General features: G+C 40.6%; 1 protein-coding gene across 2 annotated transcripts; it reads right to left on the bottom strand.

Moving 5' to 3' along the window:
* Positions 1 to 711: 711 nt before the first annotated feature.
* On the bottom strand, positions 712 to 18,277 carry senp3b (SUMO specific peptidase 3b). 2 transcript variants are annotated; one of them, XM_071900505.2, is made up of 12 exons: positions 17,948 to 18,277; positions 16,663 to 16,788; positions 13,103 to 13,849; positions 12,170 to 12,283; positions 10,562 to 10,673; positions 8,576 to 8,723; positions 7,874 to 7,921; positions 6,439 to 6,516; positions 5,357 to 5,494; positions 4,052 to 4,135; positions 3,760 to 3,810; positions 712 to 2,752 (listed from the first exon to the last, which is right to left on the bottom strand). In XM_071900505.2, exons 2-12 carry the CDS (start codon positions 16,748 to 16,750, stop codon positions 2,642 to 2,644), a joined length of 1,719 nt encoding a protein of 572 aa, XP_071756606.2. In that variant the 5' UTR covers positions 16,751 to 16,788; positions 17,948 to 18,277; the 3' UTR covers positions 712 to 2,641. The 2 variants fall into 2 exon arrangements, with proteins under 2 accessions (XP_071756606.2, XP_071756608.2); XM_071900507.2 differs by lacking the exon at positions 7,874 to 7,921.
* Positions 18,278 to 18,667: the final 390 nt, after the last annotated feature.

The following is an 18,667-nucleotide window of genomic DNA, read 5'->3' as shown; positions in this document are numbered from 1 at the left end:
AATTTACACAGGCAGTGAAACGGCTCTATTTTACTGCCATACAACTGAGAGGCTCAAAACCTATTCACATCGTTTCCCTAGAAATAATGCCTGAGAAAGAGAGAAGGCCAGGGATGTGAATTAACTAAATCATATCTCTCATATCCTGACAGAAGCATTGTTGATACATAAGAGGATAGTATATTGTATAGTTGCATTTAATGGCATCATTGTTGCTGATTTGAAATCTAAATCCTAGTTATGACCTTTAAAACAAACAAGCATCTTATGTCATTTACCACCAAAATTTCAAAACCTGCTGATGGCTACATTTCTGACTGATGACTGACGAGATATTTGGTTGATGTTATAAATTAGTATAGTTTTCATTTGATTCTGTATCTTAATTGTGATTTAATTAATCTCCATAGTGATTGTATGTGCCTTTGTCTGTTGGTAGCCATCAAGGACCATTCTGCTGACATCTTGCCACTGTCTGAAACATAAAGGACCACAATGGAAATAAGTCTGTGACTTTGTGTCCCCCTTCACAATGTATTGCACGTTTGTCATGTGAAATGTAATCAAATAAACTGAACTAAAAAATGGGACAAAGGATTGCAACATCAAATCCTGTGTATCGGTAAATAAAAACTACAACAGATAAGGTACCGTACCCAACTGACGCCCATGCAGAAAGCCCTGTCAAAGAGAAACACGCTCACGTCTTTGCCATGTATGTTTATTCTTAGCAACCATAATGCGTTGTAGAAGATATATAAAACAGTCAATTATGTTGCATCAACTCCTGCTTGAAAAAAAAACAAACAATAAAAACAAAAAATATAACACAGAGCTATCAACAAAGTTGTCTTTAGTTACAAAAAGAAGAGTAGAGGAGGGTAACACCACTGCGAACATACTGTATCGGTTCTGTAGCCGTCGTGGTCCTGACCAAAATGTGGCTCAAACTTTCAAAGAAATACCAACCGGAGAATCTTTTTTTGTACTTATTTACTCCAAAAATATGAAACAAATTTGTTGTCCTCCTTTTAACACTTTTTTTTTTTTTTTTTTTTTTTTTTTAAACGATAAGCATAGCAACACATTTACTGACAAAGAGATAAAAACAGACGGAGAGAGAGAAACATGAACGCAATGTGAAGATTGAATAACCGCTTCTTCGGGCCAATTCGTCGTTCCGTCTTGTGTTTGGGGCGGTAATCCGTAGAGAGGCCGGTCCAGACTCCCAAATGAAGCTGATGAATTGGTGTGGCTGGGAAGAGTAAAGGAGGGGATGTTGATGTCACAGGAGTCTGATATATGCTGCGCTCCATAGGTGTCGGAGAGTCGGAAATTCTGACATCTTACTTGGAAAAAACGCACTGGAATGGCCCTTCAAGTCAGAATTCCAAGTAGTAAACACTATACAGCATTACTTCTAGCATGTTTATAATCCTCAAAATACACTTGAGTTCCTTTTTCAGCATCACATCTACTATCTAACGTTGCCAAATATCATTGAAGTAGCATTAGCTGTTACATGGGGAACAGTATTTTACTCTACTAGCTAACGTTGCCAAATATCGTTGAAGTAGCTGTTAAATGGGGAACAGTATTTTACACTACTAACATTGCCAAATATCGTTGTCGTAGCATTAGCCGTTACATGGGGAACGGTATTTTACGCTGGGCAAATTAAATAGCGTGGGCGGCTGTGTTTCTCCCCTGGTTTTTCCAAGCTACCGGCTGTGAAATTCCGACTTTCGACTCGATTGGAATGCAGCATAAGGATTTGGTGGATGAGAACGGTAGCGGGATAAAAATACAGTGGAACTACTTAACCACAAGCTTATGCAGACCGGTTCACATCCTTGTGTCATCCCCCCCGCACCCCCTCTCACACACACACCTCATTTACTCACGGTTCAGGCAGCTGCAGTGAAAGTAGTAGACAGGTTGGTCATCTAACTTTGCTTTCGTCTACCATCTGAAGCGGATACTACAGATATCTTACTCGATTACCTTCTTCATGCTCACATTTAAGCAGTTCAGACTGATGGAGGCAAGTGGACTACAACAACATGGAAGATTAGCACATTCCCAAAATGGAAGCTAGTCTTGGCCTCTGTCAACCACAAAGGAATAACCATGGACATGGAAATAAAACCAGAGCCGTCACAGGGGAGAGAGAGGGAAGGAAGAGAAAGAGGCAAAAAACAAGGCTAAACAATGAAATCGCCTGTGGGGGGGGGGGGAGTAGCAGTAGAAGAAGTCGTAATGTCTCTGGATGTTGTTATCAGAGGAAAAAAAAAGAAGAAGTTATTTTTGAAAAGTTCCTCTTTTTTCCAGTCAATCATTTTGCTCCCCTTGTCCTTCACTCTTTATATCCACGTCCCTCCGTCCGCTGAAGGCTGTTGCCTCGAGGTGAAGTTGCCCTTCAGATCTGACTAGGAATCAGCCATTCCCCCCACCCACCCATCCTCACCGCAACCGTTAGTGGGTCGATTCGCTTAAATCCCGACCCCAGATCAGATCAGCTTCGACAGGTAACTCCACCCTGCTCTGCGCCTTCCTGTTGGACGGCAGGGGGGCGGCCCAGCGGGGAGGGGGGCAGTGGGGGTGGTGGGTGGTTGGGGGTGGTGGTGGTGGGGGGGGGGGGTCACAGGGTGAGCTTGCAGTGACACAGTTCTTTGTACATCTGCCTCCTCAGCCGGGGCATATCCTGCTGGCCGAACCCGAACGGCTGCCCCAGTGCCAGACACTTACAGTACTGGAGGATTGGTGGAGGGTAAATGAAGAGGGAGAAAAGAAAGAAGTTATTCACCTGCACTGACATCAGCTTTGTTTGTGATACATTTGCGTTCACACTGCGAGCAACTCTGCGATCAACAAGTTAGTGAAAGTCCATTAATTTCCTATAGAGCTCAGCGACCAGGGAAAACAGCCGAGGTGTGTACGATCAACAAGCTTGTCGGCTGAGAAAAGTTGGCCACGGCTGAAATTTGAGATCATTGGTTGACAACTGTGAATCATATGTCTACGCTTTCTTGATTCCCTACCAATGTGATTTTGTTTGCTTCCCAGTTCTCTACAACTTTTATTTGGAAAAACTACAGGAATCAACATCTCAAAAACGACGTTTGGAGAATAGCTGCATTCACTGTTGGGCTTGATGGATTATTGCTACCTAACCAGCGCTTACTAGCTAGTGAGGTTAACTCATCAATACGATGCAATGTTATGAAAGGCAATACCGAAGCAGATTTGACTTTTCAAAACTTTGTAGCTACAAATCACAACATAAACTGCCGGTCAAAAGTTTGGACACACCACATTTTTCTTTATTTTTACTATTTTCCACATTTTAGAATAATAGTAAAGACATCAAAACTATGAAATAACACAAATGGAATTATGCAGTGACCAAAAAAGTGTTAAACAAAACAAAATGATCTTATATTTTAGATTCTTTAAAGTAGCCACCCTTTGCCTTGATGGAAAGGCAAAGGCTTTGGAAAGAAATTCATATATAGGCATCAACTTCACTATTTGTATTTGTCTAAGAAACACATTTCAAGCATTTAAGCATAAGCCTTTCGATCAAAATGGCTTTAAGAGAATGAAAAACAGTACATTCAATGAGGTGTCCCCAAACTTTTGACAGGCAGTGTAGATGCAATCAGAGCCTCTGGCCCCGCCCACAATCGGTCAGAATAGAGCGACACATCAACCAAGCTGATTGCAGTGTGAACGCGGGGTAAGACATGAGACACTCACCTGTAGTACAAAAGCCCCACAGTCACTGTCATTGTTCTGACGACCCACATTCTGCAACACACACACACACACACACACACACACACACACACACCGTCCGCAATACATTAGCAATACACATTACATAACATACACAATCACAGTAAGACATTTTTCAACAATCTTCCAACAGATGTCACTGTATTGTTCACATATTTGTTTTTCTTCAAATTCTAATTTTTTGTCATCTGTGAGCGTGAAATAAATGAGCTGAAGCTGCGTCAAAGTTAGACATCGATACAAAGTGTCTCACCATTTTGAAAAAGCCTTTCCATCCCGTCAAAAAGTCTCGCTGGTCTTTTTTGATGGCCTCCGCTTGCAGGTACTTGAAAATGTGCTGAAAAGAAGAAACCAAATTAACATCAAATGAAAAGGACGACAGAGCTGAAACAAAACCTGCTAAATACCGGCCGACTGCTTGTTAGGGTTATTATAATGGGATTCAATGGAGAGTTTTTGTGTCCCAAGGTCTAAATGCGGTTTCAGAGGCTGTTCCACCCTGACAAGAATAAAAAAAAATATGGGAAAAACTGAATACTTTATAGCATGAAAATGGTCAAATGTAAACATATTCAAGATTGAAATATCGGTCTCTTCAATTTAAAAATGTTGGTTTACATTTAATTGTGTTTATATCAGCTTTAAAAACCCCATATGGTTTTTCAACCACTCCTGTGGTTTTGTTTTTACTTCCTGGAACTAAATGCTGTTAGTAGCCAATACCTGCCTTACCTCTGCTGAATAGTTGGGAATATAATTATGACAAAAGTTGATATGTCACATGTTTATTTCAAAAGCCATTTTGGAGAGGCTGTCAAAGGCAGTTACACCTAAGTCTTGTGGGAAAAGGGATCTTCTGACATTGAAAGTGCATTCTTTTTTGTCAAATTTTATGTCTGTTTTACCAATCCCTTAAACAAGCGTCGGAGGTTTAGACGCATCACTAAAATTAACTAACCATTCAGCCTTACAGCTGCTACAAGTTCTCATTTTGTCACTTTTGGGATAATACTAATTGCCTATGAACACTTAAAGCTGGGCTAGGCAATTTGTTTTAGAACCATTTTGGTAATATTTGTTTAAATTCTTTTTACATCCCGAGAGCCATCAATAAATCAAATGCTCTGAGAAAAACTCTGGTCTCCGTGGCTGTACTCGGCCACTCCACGCCACCTGAATATTAACAACCAATCAGGAGAGCTCTCTGTAAGGAGGCATCCCTCTCCTGCCTGTCAATCACATGCACACAGACATGTGTGCATTGTGTAAGGAAGCCAGTTATTTTTATGTTGTATACTTTCAAATTCTTGCTCCTTTCTCCAAAGTGGCCGACCCCAGCTTTAACATACTGTATGCGTTAGCATGCGCAGTAGACAGAGCTAACCATCGGAGACAGAGATGATTTTGGGTCCAATCCTTTCATGGCATATTGTGTAAGGCGACCAATGGGCCAAACTCCCAAAAAGTCAGTGTAGCCCTTTAATAATGAAACATATTCATGCATATGTGTGTGGAATCTGGTCAAAATGTCTCATTAGATCATTCCAGGTTACCTTACCTTTGGGCAGCGTCTGTTGAGGGTCCGCTGGGAGTCGAAATAGGTGATGGCTCGGCGAGGGATGTCGACGCTGACCAGTGACCAGTGGACCTCCAGGTGGATGGGGATCAACAACAGATCTTTCTGGAAGATGTCCACCTGACGGAGGGAAGGAGAGACAGAGACATTGGGTGAAGGGAGGGCGGACGGAAGGAAGAAGTATGAAAAACCACCAAAACCACTATTCATAATGGCAGGACTGTAGAAAGATGTCGCCCAAAATCACTAATCATAATGGCTGATCTGTCTCCCTGCTGTTTTTTATTGTGTCAAGTGGTGGCATCAAAGCTGTTGCATGCCATCCCATTCATTTCACTGCTCATTTTTTTAAGTCAATTAATCAAACTCATGTGAGTAAAGCGAGGCCAAATTTTGCCTTGCTTGCCATCTAAATGTTGGACTTACGATGCTTGCCTGAAACTCTGCATCAACAACTTGCATTGGTGACAGTTTCATTGTTGTACTTGTCAGTCTTACGTTTGTAGGTAATGTTTTTAATACTCGCGGTGATCTGCCGATCTGAATAAATAAAGTTGAAACTTGAAGTTTAAAGCTGCACTAGGCAATTTTGCACGTTGTCAACTCCAAATCGCAGCACTTCAATACCTAGAAATCCTGTGACGTAATGTCTAACCACAGCCCCGGCCAGTCTGTGATGTTTTACATCAAAGGATATCAAAAGGACGAGAGTGGCAAAAGATCTAAAGTTGGTGAGTCCAGCTTTCTCAGGATGGAGCAGTTGCTAGCGGATTTCACTGGAGTTTCAATTCGTCACTTCCTGTGTGCAGAAAATTTGCCACCAGTGACACCGGAATTTAATTTGGGCAGACAGGGTGAATCTACGGCGTTTCATTTAGTGGGGTGGAGCAGTCTTCTCTGTTGCAGCCCCACTGTGATATAGGCTGATAAGACAGCTGGATTTTTATATGAACATCTTGCCGAGTGCAGCTTTAACTTGAAAATCCTCTCAATAGCCTGACTGAAAAACTGACTGAAAGAGTGAGGAGGGTGAGGGGGAATCTGACGATCTGACATCAACTTACATTTTTCGTCCACCGTTTGACTCCTTCGTAGCCTTTTGTCCTTAGCTTATCATAAAAGAAGCTGTTGAAAAAGTGAACCTGAAGAAGAGAACAGGGAAAACTAAGATTCTGGCATACGGGGAAAAAAAAACTACTTGTTGCCATCAAGGAATATAAATATTGATCTAAGTGATCATTTTATGGATATGTATGTATGTATTTTACTTGGACTGAAAGACTACATATTCCTCTATGGGTGGGAAAGATGTTATGACATTTCGCCCTATCAAAGGTCCTCAATCAGGGCTTGACAGTAACAATTGGGCCACTGTCAACCATTTCATGCTCTCTGGTTGCCCCTGTTGGCAACCACTTTCTCTGTGTAAAAAGAAAATAAATCGTCACTGAAAGACAAAAAGGTTACTGTTGGCTAGGGCTACATTGTGTTCATGTGCAATTAAGTAACACTTGAACTTTAGCTAGTTAGTCATTAGTTAGCCCCGTTGGGACTGGCACTACACTGTGTGTACTTCCAATCAAAAAACTGTGTTTATCGAATCTTTCGATAAACTTTCGAAAGTTTCCAGACAGAAATTTGCCAATCTGACAAGCTGAAATCCTTGAACCCTTTTCTGTTACACGAGTAAAACATATTGTGTGAAAATATTTGCAATAAAGTATAAAATTTCACCTTTGTGTGGCTTCCCACACTTGTTTTCATTGGGAGAAGCCACACAAAGGTGAGATTTTTTACTTCATCGCAAATATTTTCACAGGGTTCAAGGATTTCAGAAAGCTTATCAGATTGGCAAAATTCAGTCTGGAAACCTTGCCTACATGAAGTGCCGCAACAATCTTTTCAGCAAATTTCTTAATGTAACGCCTTGGAACTGGTACCCACGCAGTGTAGTGTCAGTCCCACGGGGGCAAAGGGGCTTATAAATATAATAAAATATGGTAATATAATACTGTGATTTCGCAAAATTGCTTTGCAAGCAAATATTATTTAAATATATTATTTGACCTTTTATTTAACAGTCTTTTATTTTATTTAACCGAGTCCTATTGAGATCAGGCAATCTCATTTGCAAGGGCAACCTGGCCAAGGCCAGACAAAGGCCAGTTAAATACAAACTGTTAAAGAAACAGGCTGAATACAACCCAAAAGAAATTTGGGTTATGTTTATGTAATAAATATGTTTAATATGTTCAATGTCACCGTTTCATTATTGAAATATGGGGTATAATTACATAGAACCCAAATATAATCCATTAAAATATGGCAACCATATTGTCAATTTCAACAACCAAAAGATGATGGCTGGTTGCCGGCCTGGCAACCAGCCATCATCTTTTGGAGCTACAAGGTTTTCACCAGACAGCTGCAATGGACGATATGTTGATCTTGTTAGGGAGGATTATTAGCGGGCCATGGGCATTTTTCTTATTTCCTTACCTTTTCGGGTACAGAGTCCATGACCAGGTCACCATACATGTTCATGACCTGAACAAGACAAATACTATCAACAAAGATGCCAAATGCAAAGATGCGTGTTCAAAATGAATGAATACCATCCTTTTAATGATGATGTAGTGATTAGATATGGTGGGAATTATACTGTTTAGTTTCTTCTGGACTAGAAGGGTTATAATTAATACCTTTGTCCACAACGAGCACCTCTGCCATCTAATGAAAAGTAGCATGTCAAAATAATGGCCATTCATTTCTGCATTTGTTAGCACTGGCTATGCTCTGACGAATGTTGTCTAAGACCAACGACTCGGCAAAAAAAGCTGAAAATTGCACTGATCCTAGCATGAGGAAGTCTTTCTTTTTCCATGGAATGTATTTCTCCAGCACCTTTATTATAGCTGGATGAAAGAAAAAAAAACACTAACTGCTATTCCATTTCTTTTCCTATCACTCGCTTTTACATGATCGTTCTATGGTCACAGGAACATTATTAATTTTGGTTGCTTGCAACTTTTTTAGTGATCTAGGGATTGAAGCTTATTTTACTGATGTGGACACTCTGGATAAGAGCATAAGTTAAACATCTTAAATGTAAATATAAAGGATGGGCAGTAGACATTGTACAGAGTCTGTATTTGTTGGGTTCTTGAATGAACACTTAACAGAGAGTCAGTACAGTTATACCTGGTCATTGAGCCAGTTCTGTCCATACAGAGTGCTCAGGTCGTCCATGGTCAGCACGTGGCGTTTGTAGTTGACTCTGAACGTTCGCACCAGGGCCGTTCCCGACGAACGTTGGAAGGACTGAATTAGGTGCTGCACCACGGCTTTCCTAAGGGGGAACAAATTAAAGAGACGGACCAATTTATCAGTTATTTACTTTTAGAATTAAGCAAGGTAGTGCCACTTGAGATGAAAAATCTGAAATCAGTGACTGAATAAATAACTGGTGCCGTTTTCTTTGCCATACTCCAAGCATAAACCGGGCACCTTATGAATGGAACAGGCTGTAAAGCTTGAAATTTGAATTTCTTGTCTCCCTCAATGATTTTAAAGCAATGATATTTCACATTTACTAGTATGCTTGTGATTGCTTTGTATAATGCATGTACATGACTGTTTGACTGAACTGTATCATGTTTATGAATGTTGTTTGTTGTCAGGTCTCTCTTGAAAAAGGGATATTGATATCAGGAACACTACCTGATTAAATAAAGGTGTCTAATCTAGCCTAGTTTTTTTGGGTCATTCTTTCATTGATTTATAATGTCTGTCTATTGGGTCATTCCTTGGGGATACACAGGGAAGGGTCATCCTTTGAGCTGCTATAATTCAAATGCATCTATTAGCTTTAAGAAGGCAGATTTTTTTAGCTCCCAATATCTGAGCAGAACATGTGGCAAGTGTTAAAAGCGTTTTCACTTGGTCTAAAATTAGAAGCGACGGCTCATAAAAAGGAATGTGTTATGAGCGTGCCAGAGCAGATGGGTAGCATTTACATTATACCTGGAAGAGCAGCCAGTGTTTTACTGATGCTCATTTGAAGGGAACCCTACATGGTGTTGAAGAGAACTGATGCCACCGTACCACTGGGCTTCAACCTATAGCCTTATCCTCACTCTGGGAACAGGATTAAATAAAAACACCATGATACACACTATAGGCTGGTTTCGTGGACAGGGATTAAAGGTCCCATATCGTGTAAAACATGATTCCCCTTGCCTCTTTGATTATACAGGAGTTGGATGTGCTATCTAAACATTGTGAAAGTATCAAAACGCACGGTTGCCAACTAAATCCACACAATCCGTATTAGAAAAGCAAGCCTCTAAACGAGCTTTTTGAACTGCCGTAACTTTGTGGCGTCACAAAGGTTCGCTCATTATCATTTTTGTAAGAAATAATAGTTTAACATAGTGTTTTTTTCAAAGCGGTTGTCATTGTTTATTACCATTGAGTTTTCCCTGCCTCTTGCTGTCTGCAGCTTCCGTGTCTGTGGTGTCTCACGTTTCGCTCTTGAAACGGTTAGCCAATCAGAACAGAGGGGTCGTTAATATTAATGAGCCTTAAAGACACAGCGACAGAAACAGCCTGTTCTTGGTAAGGCTCAGAGAGGTGTAAAAATGGATTGAGAGTGTTTTTGGTACATGACATCACACAAACAGCTTTGAATGGACCTCAAGACACAAAATAAAACAGTGGAAAGTGTAGAATATGGGACCTTTAAGGCTAGGCCTAGACTAAAGACAAAATTCAATGGAGATATCCATTGAAAAAGTCCTTAGTCTAGGACTAGACTTAATCCCTGTCCGCGAAACCAGCCTATAGTATGTATCAGTTAGTGTTCAACTGATATGGGTTTGTTAAGGGCGATATTGATTGATACGGATTGAAGCTGCCAATAGCTGATATTTTATAATGATATTCAATATGACACAGACAACCAGTTTTGGTATTGTAGTATTGATCAATTCTACAATAAATATGTAATCAATCAAGCTGCATCATATCGGATGTGGACGACACTGACTGGACCATATTCCATTTTTTCCTAAAATGTCAATATCAGCACAATATATCGGCAAACCATTTTATCGGTCCAATCCGAGTCAAAAAGGACAGTCAACCAAATATTGTGTACTGTATTGTGTGTGTGTGTGTGTGTCCAACCTGTGTGGCTGTGAGAAGCTCTCGTTGAAGATGTCCTGAAGCTTCTCCACTATATCATCTACATGGATTGGGATCAAACTGCCATACTGCTGTAAAGACTCTTCCAAAATACCTGGAGACAACAGGACAACATAATGTAATAAATACAGAAGAATAAGAAGATACAAACAACTTCACAGCTTCACGACGAGCTGTTCATTAGGTTACAGTACTCAGTATATATTCCTGGAGATCACTATTCAGTGTTAAAAAAGGCCAACTTTATAACTGCAAAACGTGTTAATCGGCACACAAATGAGACCAGATGAGCAGAGCATATACAGAGTGTCTGCAGGTCCTTAAAAGTCTTAAAGGGGCGTTCAAATGTACACCAAAAAAAAAAAAAAAAATCCCCAAAACATATAGATTAATAGGCCTATAGGCAAACACAGGTGCCTGTGCTTTCAATTGGAAATGCCAACGATATTTTTGAATTCCCACACATCTGATTAAGTAATCGATGAGTCATTGGTATTGATCAACCCCCGCAGATATATTATGGTCATTTTGTGCTATGGGATAGTAAAAATCATACTTATTGACCCTTTAAAATGAGGGCAACAGGGGCAAAAAATAACCCTAAAATTACTCCAAACAGCTCATGCAGCATAATCCAAGTGTTTTCGATATTCGATAATATTGAATATCGCAATATTTTTCCGTGGTATCTAATATCGCTAATAATTATCGTTATTAGCCAAGAAAATGGATGTGATGTAATTCAGAAGAAATAACCACACCGGTGTTATTAGCCCCACACCGGGAATACCGTTATTTTGTATTTTGTAAAATAAAAGCACATATTCAGAGCTTCCATGTTCAAGTTAGGCTACTAAATGATAAATGGACATACTAACAACATACTGATCACTAATATTTGATCACCAATATGACAGATTAGGATGAATAGGATTAATTATTTGTCCTTACCTAGTGACAGTAATGTGTCCAGTACAATCCAATGGTAGCCTAAAGAAGGGCAATATGCCAGAATCTGCACTGCACTCACATTAACTCTCTGAGTGTTGAGCAGTGTTATAAATCTCTGATTAAAAAGTGTTACCGTTTACGAATGCCGTTAACAGAGGAATTCCCTTGGAGAGGAATTTTAAGTTTCACTTTCATCGTAGTGACGCTGACTTTGCTAGCGCTTAGACCCTCTAGTGGCGACAGGCAGTATAACCGGTATGGCCGGTGTTGAGGAGGGAAACGACACCGGTCTCAAAATGGCACCACCGTGACAACTCTAATATATCACAATATTTTGCCGGGACACCAACAATGCATATCATGTCACAAACTTTCATTACATCCTTCAATCTAATATGATATACTGTCTGTCAGTTATTGTGTCATTATACAAATATTTATGGAGCTCAACTGAAAAGTATATTTAGTCACACATTAACATATTGCTCCAGGCTATTACTCAAAGAATGGAAAATAAAGAAAGGAGTGGGGAAGAGATGGATTCAAAGTGGAACAATTAGATATACATGACGACACACACATCTTGTGATCCATAGTTGGGAGAAGTAACAACCACACAACCAAGTTTGTTATCCATACCAGTCACACAGCTCATGTGTTCTTCAGTGAGGGCGAGCTCCACTGGTTTGTCCTCCACTTCCCTCCTCCTCCTCTCCTCCTGACTGTCTGCAGAGCAACCGTTCATATGCTCATCTGCAGGGGCAAACACAACTGTTATCCTGTGCAGACTATGAGATGCCAGACTGTGAAATGTGATGGAGGTAGAACCCTGCGTGAGTTGAAGCTGTTCTGTTAAAGCAGAACTCTGGCCATGTTCAAGCTGGACTCTAGTTTCCCCATCTTTTTCCATAATACCGATCAATTCTGACCAAAATCTTATCAGATGCATCACTCAGTGTTTCCCCTACCATTGCCTTGGAGGGGCGGCCCGCCCCGACAACGGTTTCGGTTGGTATAAGAAAATGTAAGGTTGGTATAACAAAATGTAAAAATGGAATTCTTTTGTACAAGTAGGCCTACACATGAAAATTCTGTTTCATCTCATTCATAGCTGATGTGCCTTAGTGTCGCAAAATGTCTGATAGATCAAAGTTCAAGCTGTTACTAATTATTAAAAATCCCCCATATTAAAGTCCCCCTATGGCAAAATGAACAATTAGTTTTTTTCTTTGAATGGTGTAACATGACACTTTCCCTCCCAATAAGAAAAATGTGCAGACATTGTGCGTAGTATGAGTTTCCTATCTGCCATTTCTGTTTCATATTCCAGGGGGAATTTGAGTTCGTTGTAGCTTCACAAAGTATAACTGTAAATACAGGGAGGAAGGCAGTACAAGTACGGCAAAAATTGGAATGGGAAATTCCAGTGGCGATGGATTAAGCCCATCACCAATTCCCAATGTATTCGTCCAACCCTGTTGTGACATCTAAATATTCTATTCTGTTCACGTCGCCTACCCCTTGTTATAGAACTACATGGAAATGTAATGTACGTCCCCACATCTCCCCCACCTCTCTCAGACTCGGTGAACCGCTCGTCCTCGTCCTCCTCGTCCTCTTCTTCGTCAGTGTACGGTGATCGCCGGTACCTCTTGATCCTCCTCTGCTTGCTGTACAGATTGTACCTCTGCCCTCTCCTGGCCCACCGGTGCCCTAGAGTGCCCACCCATTGGGCCCGCTGGCGCCAGCTCTTCCAGTGCTGGGTGAGCCGGAACCGAAGGCTGCCGTGGGACCGCAACCGTTGCCAGCGCCTGAGCCTCCAGAGGGCCCTGACCCCGCTGAACCGGGACGCCACCAGGAATCTGGATCTAGGCGAGTCCCCCGCTTCGGCCCGGGAGTCAGTATCGTCCATGTTGATGTCGCCTTCGTCGCCTTCTTCCTTCTGCTGTGGTCCAAGGTGTTGGTGTTGTTGTAGGTGGGGGTGCTGGCTGGACTGGGATGGAAAGTCAGGGACCTCCCACTCCACCTCCGCCTCATCTCCTTCCCCCTCCTCCTCCTCCTCTTCTTCTTCTTCCTCTTCCTCTTCCTCCTCCTCCTCCTCCTCTTCATCATCCCAACCCTCAAACTCCCCCTCTCCATCCAGATTGTTCTCTGCCTCCTCGTCGCCTATCGCTTCGATCCCGCCCATTCCGTCCTCCTCCTCGTCGTCCACATACTCGCCCGTCCAGACCTTCTCTTTCTGCCCCAGTTTGAGGTGCATGGGGCTGGGCACGCTGTGGCCTGACGCTGGGTCTATGAGGTGGTCCCCAGGGATCCCACCTAGACACAAACATGCGATGTATACATTAACTGGCAGATGGAGCAGATCAGTGGTGTCAAACCATGTGCCGTCGTGACCCAAGAGTCAGGTTTTCATTCCAACCAAACACTGCAGCAGCACATTTCACTAATTAACACACCTTCAACCTGACGGGAGGAGCTAAAAAGTGAAATCAGCTGCTTGTAGTGTTTGGTTGGAATAAAACCCTGCAGACTTGCTTTGATGGCACAAGGTTGAGAAACACAAGATTAGATAAAACAGATAGACACATTCGAGGATTAAAATGTCAGACTAAAAACAGGTCTTAATAGATCAGTCATCAGTATAATAAACAACTGTACCTAGTTGTGAAAGAGCAGCTCCTTTGTGGGACACTGACTCTTAAGACAAGGAACCACAGGTGAAAATTGTGATTTTGGCTGGATTGGTCAATTTTGAGATGGTATATTTTGCTTTTATTAATACTGTTGTTTCATATATAAAACAATCATCAAAAACAACTACAAATAGAAATGTATACATTTTTACCAGCTGCATCAAGTATACCAAGCACAAAATTTTCTCAAAATTACACATTGCCTGTATGCAAAACATTTTTTTCAAGTTAACTTGTAAATATGGCCACTAAATTTAACCTGTTGCTTCTATTTTTATTTATTTATTTATTACAAATCCCTCTATAAATTATTTAGTTATTCATCAGAATGAAACAATAAAAGAATGAAACAATAAAATGCACCAACTTGATCCACTGAGAAAAGTTTTTATTTTAATATTTTTAATGAACTTTAATTTGATTATGTTCATAAAATAATACAATTTATAATACAAAAAGTGTATTATTTCATGACATTCAATATCTAGTTTGACTTGATTCATGAATGAAATACCACCATAATTCGGCGCCAATGATCATTTCTCAAACCTCTGGCTGTTAAGTGTCTGGTTACATTGAGGTGTGTCCTTTGTGAATGATCAGGAATAAAAGGATAATTCCGTTATTTTCAACCTGGGCCTAATTTTCCTAGGTTTTGCCATCATGCCAATTGATTCTGATCAGACTTTCGTCAATTACTTTAATGTAGAGCTACCTCTCAGTACCTCTCAGTTTGCAGGGAGTAATGCTCTCCAATACAATCCAAAGGGGCCAATCAAAACTCAAACAACCGAACTCAAAAGGTGATGAAATGGAGAAAAGAAAGCAAATATTAGCATTTGTGAAGCTGTAACCAGTAAATGTTTGGGATTTTTACTGGATAAATGACTCAAACAATTAATTAGCAAAATTCTAAATTGATTCATTTTCTGTCAACTGACTAATCGTTTCAGATTGAATAATTATCACACAACATTTCAGTTATAATAATCCATTTGATACTTTTTTAGCATTGCTCAGACATTTCTTTGTTTACGTTGCTGGCTGCCGGTATTCTGACGTGATCACATCAAGTTTTTCCACGTGTTTTTCTCTTTGGAATGCCCACATCCAAAATCATTTGAATTTATGAATTTAAAATCATCCATAAACAAACTGCAGTAGATACTGCTCGCTTTTCGCAAGTTCGATTGATTGTATTAGTGTGAACATAACTGACCATTTTCATTTTTCTACATTGCCGACATCGGTGGATTCCCTGCCATGTTTACCGCTTGTGTTGATGCACTTCTGCAATTCTTGATGCCAAGTGGGAGACATCCAAGCCTGCAAAAACTTCCCCCCCAACTGGTAATTACCACTAAGACGTGACCGATTTTACCCCAATCAGCAGGTCATATTTACAGTAAATTCAATATGACATGAACTCGCCGTCAGAGTACTTGAACTTTTTACTTGCTAACTTGCTAGCTAAACTAACATATCTAATACCGCTAAGTTTCAGTCCATGGATAATCGGAAAATCGCAAACAGAGGTATGTGGCTCTACAGTGGACAAAATTTTGATCAGTATCAACTGGCATGATGGCAAAAAATAGGAAGTTGTTGGCAAAAATTATTTATCATATTGTCTTTTGCCATGGAAACCAGATTCAACATTCCAAATCGTGAATATTGATTTCTCCATTGGTTCCTTTCTTTTTCCTTGTTCCCAGCTTGTAGGTCGTGTATACGTCTGTGCGTTGAAGTGGTCCAACTCAATTAAAACTATGAAAACTTGGTTAAGACTATGAAAGAAACACGGACACCCGCCAGATTTTCTTTTTTGAACATACTAAATGTTAGCACAAAATGTTAGCGACTGAAAGTGTAACTTTTTGCTCCCAAGTCCAAATAAACTGCTACACACTAGGGCTGAACGATATTGACAAAAAAATCTTATTGCGGTTATTTCACAGAATATTGCAATTGCAATTTAAACTGCAATTCATATCATCACAAGTTATACTTCTCATACATTTCTTAGAACTTGAAAATTGTTTAAAGAAAATATTTTGTAAAAATAATATATTAGATGTCAGTGTGCAGGATTTACTGAGTTTGGGTATGATGAAAGGTTTTCACCAATATTGTACTTGATTCATGGACCAAGGATTACCTGGAGCTCTGTTTAGAAATCTGTTTAGAAGATGCCACTCTCTCTTAAGCAATTAATTGCAGCCTCTGCGATTTGGAAATTGCAGAAGTTCATATTGCGATTCTGATTTTTTTTTACGATTAATTGTTCAGCTCTACTACAAACATGCTTGGTATGAATGCATCCCTGGTGCACAAGGTATGACCAGCCTCGTCACACCAGCACCTTCAGCATCAGTCATGATAAAACAACTCTGCCCGTTATGTAAAGTCATCAGTGGTCAGGAGAAGAAAGCCCACCTCCTCCGGCGTCTTCCTGCCCCACAGCGGTCAGGCCCAGGTCTCCCTGCCAGCGGTTCTGGGCCAGGCTACCGCCGCTGTCTCGCATTATCCACGGACACCCCACGACCTGCGCCAGCTCGTCGCCTACAAACAACCAGCACAGTTTACAGGACATCACTTAACGAAAGAAAAGGTCAGGTGAGGAGCAATTAAACGCTTGTCCAAGCATGTAATGTCAACATGAGTGCATTCATTTATGGTATGGGTGAGCCAGTGGAAAGAGAACCCCAAACTCTGGCAGTGTTAGTGCCAAGCGCTACCCATTGTTGATACACAGGAATACATTCAAGCTGGTAATCTAACAGCATCAAATGAGTTAAACCTTACTGAATCTATAGCTAGTACTACTGTTGCAATGGGCACAACTGATGGGCAATGGCAGCATTTTGTCTAGAAATAAATAATGGTGAGTGATAATGGGGACCTGGTACTTCTGTGTGGTTCACGCTGGAAGTACAACAACGGAGTGTTCTTCATTTCACTACAGCATATTGTTATTATAATGTAGAGCAATGAAAGCCCTTGCTCTTGCCTTTATTAAAGTGAACACAAGAACAAGACAATTAACGAGCGACGGTCCCCATCCAGAATAGATAGATGTTCTAGCGCCATGTCAACCCTGCTGCTCCAGATGTAGACACAGAAAAGGTGATCATGGTCAGTATTCTTGTTGCCATGTGCAACTGGACGGCGAGTTGCTCTTCGTGTTATGTAGCTTAGCTGGCTAGCTAGGCTGAGTGTATTCACTGGCATTGCTGTATCAGATAGGGACTGCAAGGACGCACTACAAGAAGAATAGTGCGAGTATTTATCGACAATCGTTGCTGATTTGATGAGGCGTTAGCCAATGCGACAATAATCACTGATGAAAACAAATTTTCTGTTATCAAAAACATTGTCTCCGCTGCAGGAAATAGTCATAGCCAAGGCTAGCTTGTTGCACACAACAGCGTGTGGCTAGTTAGCATCACCGCTTTAGTTTGAGCACTGAAGGCTAAATTAAATTCACATTCATGACTAACTTTGTGTTAGCAGTTAACACAAAACTGTTTCACTAGCATTGACGATCATTTTAAATAGCTAGAAATGCCGCAAATGTGTCCGTTCGGCTAGCCATGCTCGCATATTAGCTAGTTAGCCATAAGCTAAACGCTAGCTAACAAGAACACATAAGCGACAACAAAATAAAACGGGTTGTCGGCCTATTGCATTTTCTATATAGGTATTGCAGATTCTTACTTACCGTTAACCTGCAGTTTTATATGAATATGTTTCCAAAGTGCAATTGAATGTTGGGCGTGTTTTTAATTTTGTAAAGGGATCGAGCCAAAACAGATGCTAATTTTTGCTAAACCTCATTCAATGAAGTCAGGTGTTTAATAGCCAGATGTCACCTCCTAACTTTGAGCTCCTTCAGGTCTTCCGGTTCGGAGAAAATTACAAATATTTAGCAGAAACGGTGAGTCACAGAGTCAGCGGCATGTGTGTGTTCGAGATATAGAGTCTATTTCATTTTAAAGTGGTCTGTGAAAGAAATAAAGGACGTGCAGAGCCGGATCACTGCAGCTTTTTCGCTGTCATGTTAACCACAACAAATCCGTCGCGCGGCAATTGCGTCATCTTTACAGCCAGTGGTTCAGAACAGCTTTTTATTTTTACAGGTGTGTAGTATTTTGCTATAGACTTTGTTTAGTAACAATGAAAAGTTACCTATGCAGTCCAATTTAGCATAACGGTTGTGCGGTGCCATATATGCCAACAGTACCTATTGTAGCTAAAACAAATGGTCCATATCATGGTATTTGTTAATGACATCAAATATTAATCTGGCTCTCAATCTCTCTTATTGGGTTTGATGATTAAAATAAAAAATAGTTTAAAGCTGTATTTTTACGTTTACTGTAAACGATTTTATGCGATTTTATTTTGAAGGCTGGACGCTCAAACTGGAAGTCGTACTTGC

The sequence above is a fragment of the Centroberyx gerrardi genome, chromosome 23 (assembly GCF_048128805.1).
Source record: "Centroberyx gerrardi isolate f3 chromosome 23, fCenGer3.hap1.cur.20231027, whole genome shotgun sequence".
NCBI classification, from domain to species: Eukaryota; Metazoa; Chordata; class Actinopteri; order Beryciformes; family Berycidae; genus Centroberyx; species Centroberyx gerrardi.
The sequence above is the reverse complement of the archived record's forward strand: the minus strand, read 5'-3'. Positions and strand labels throughout refer to the sequence as shown.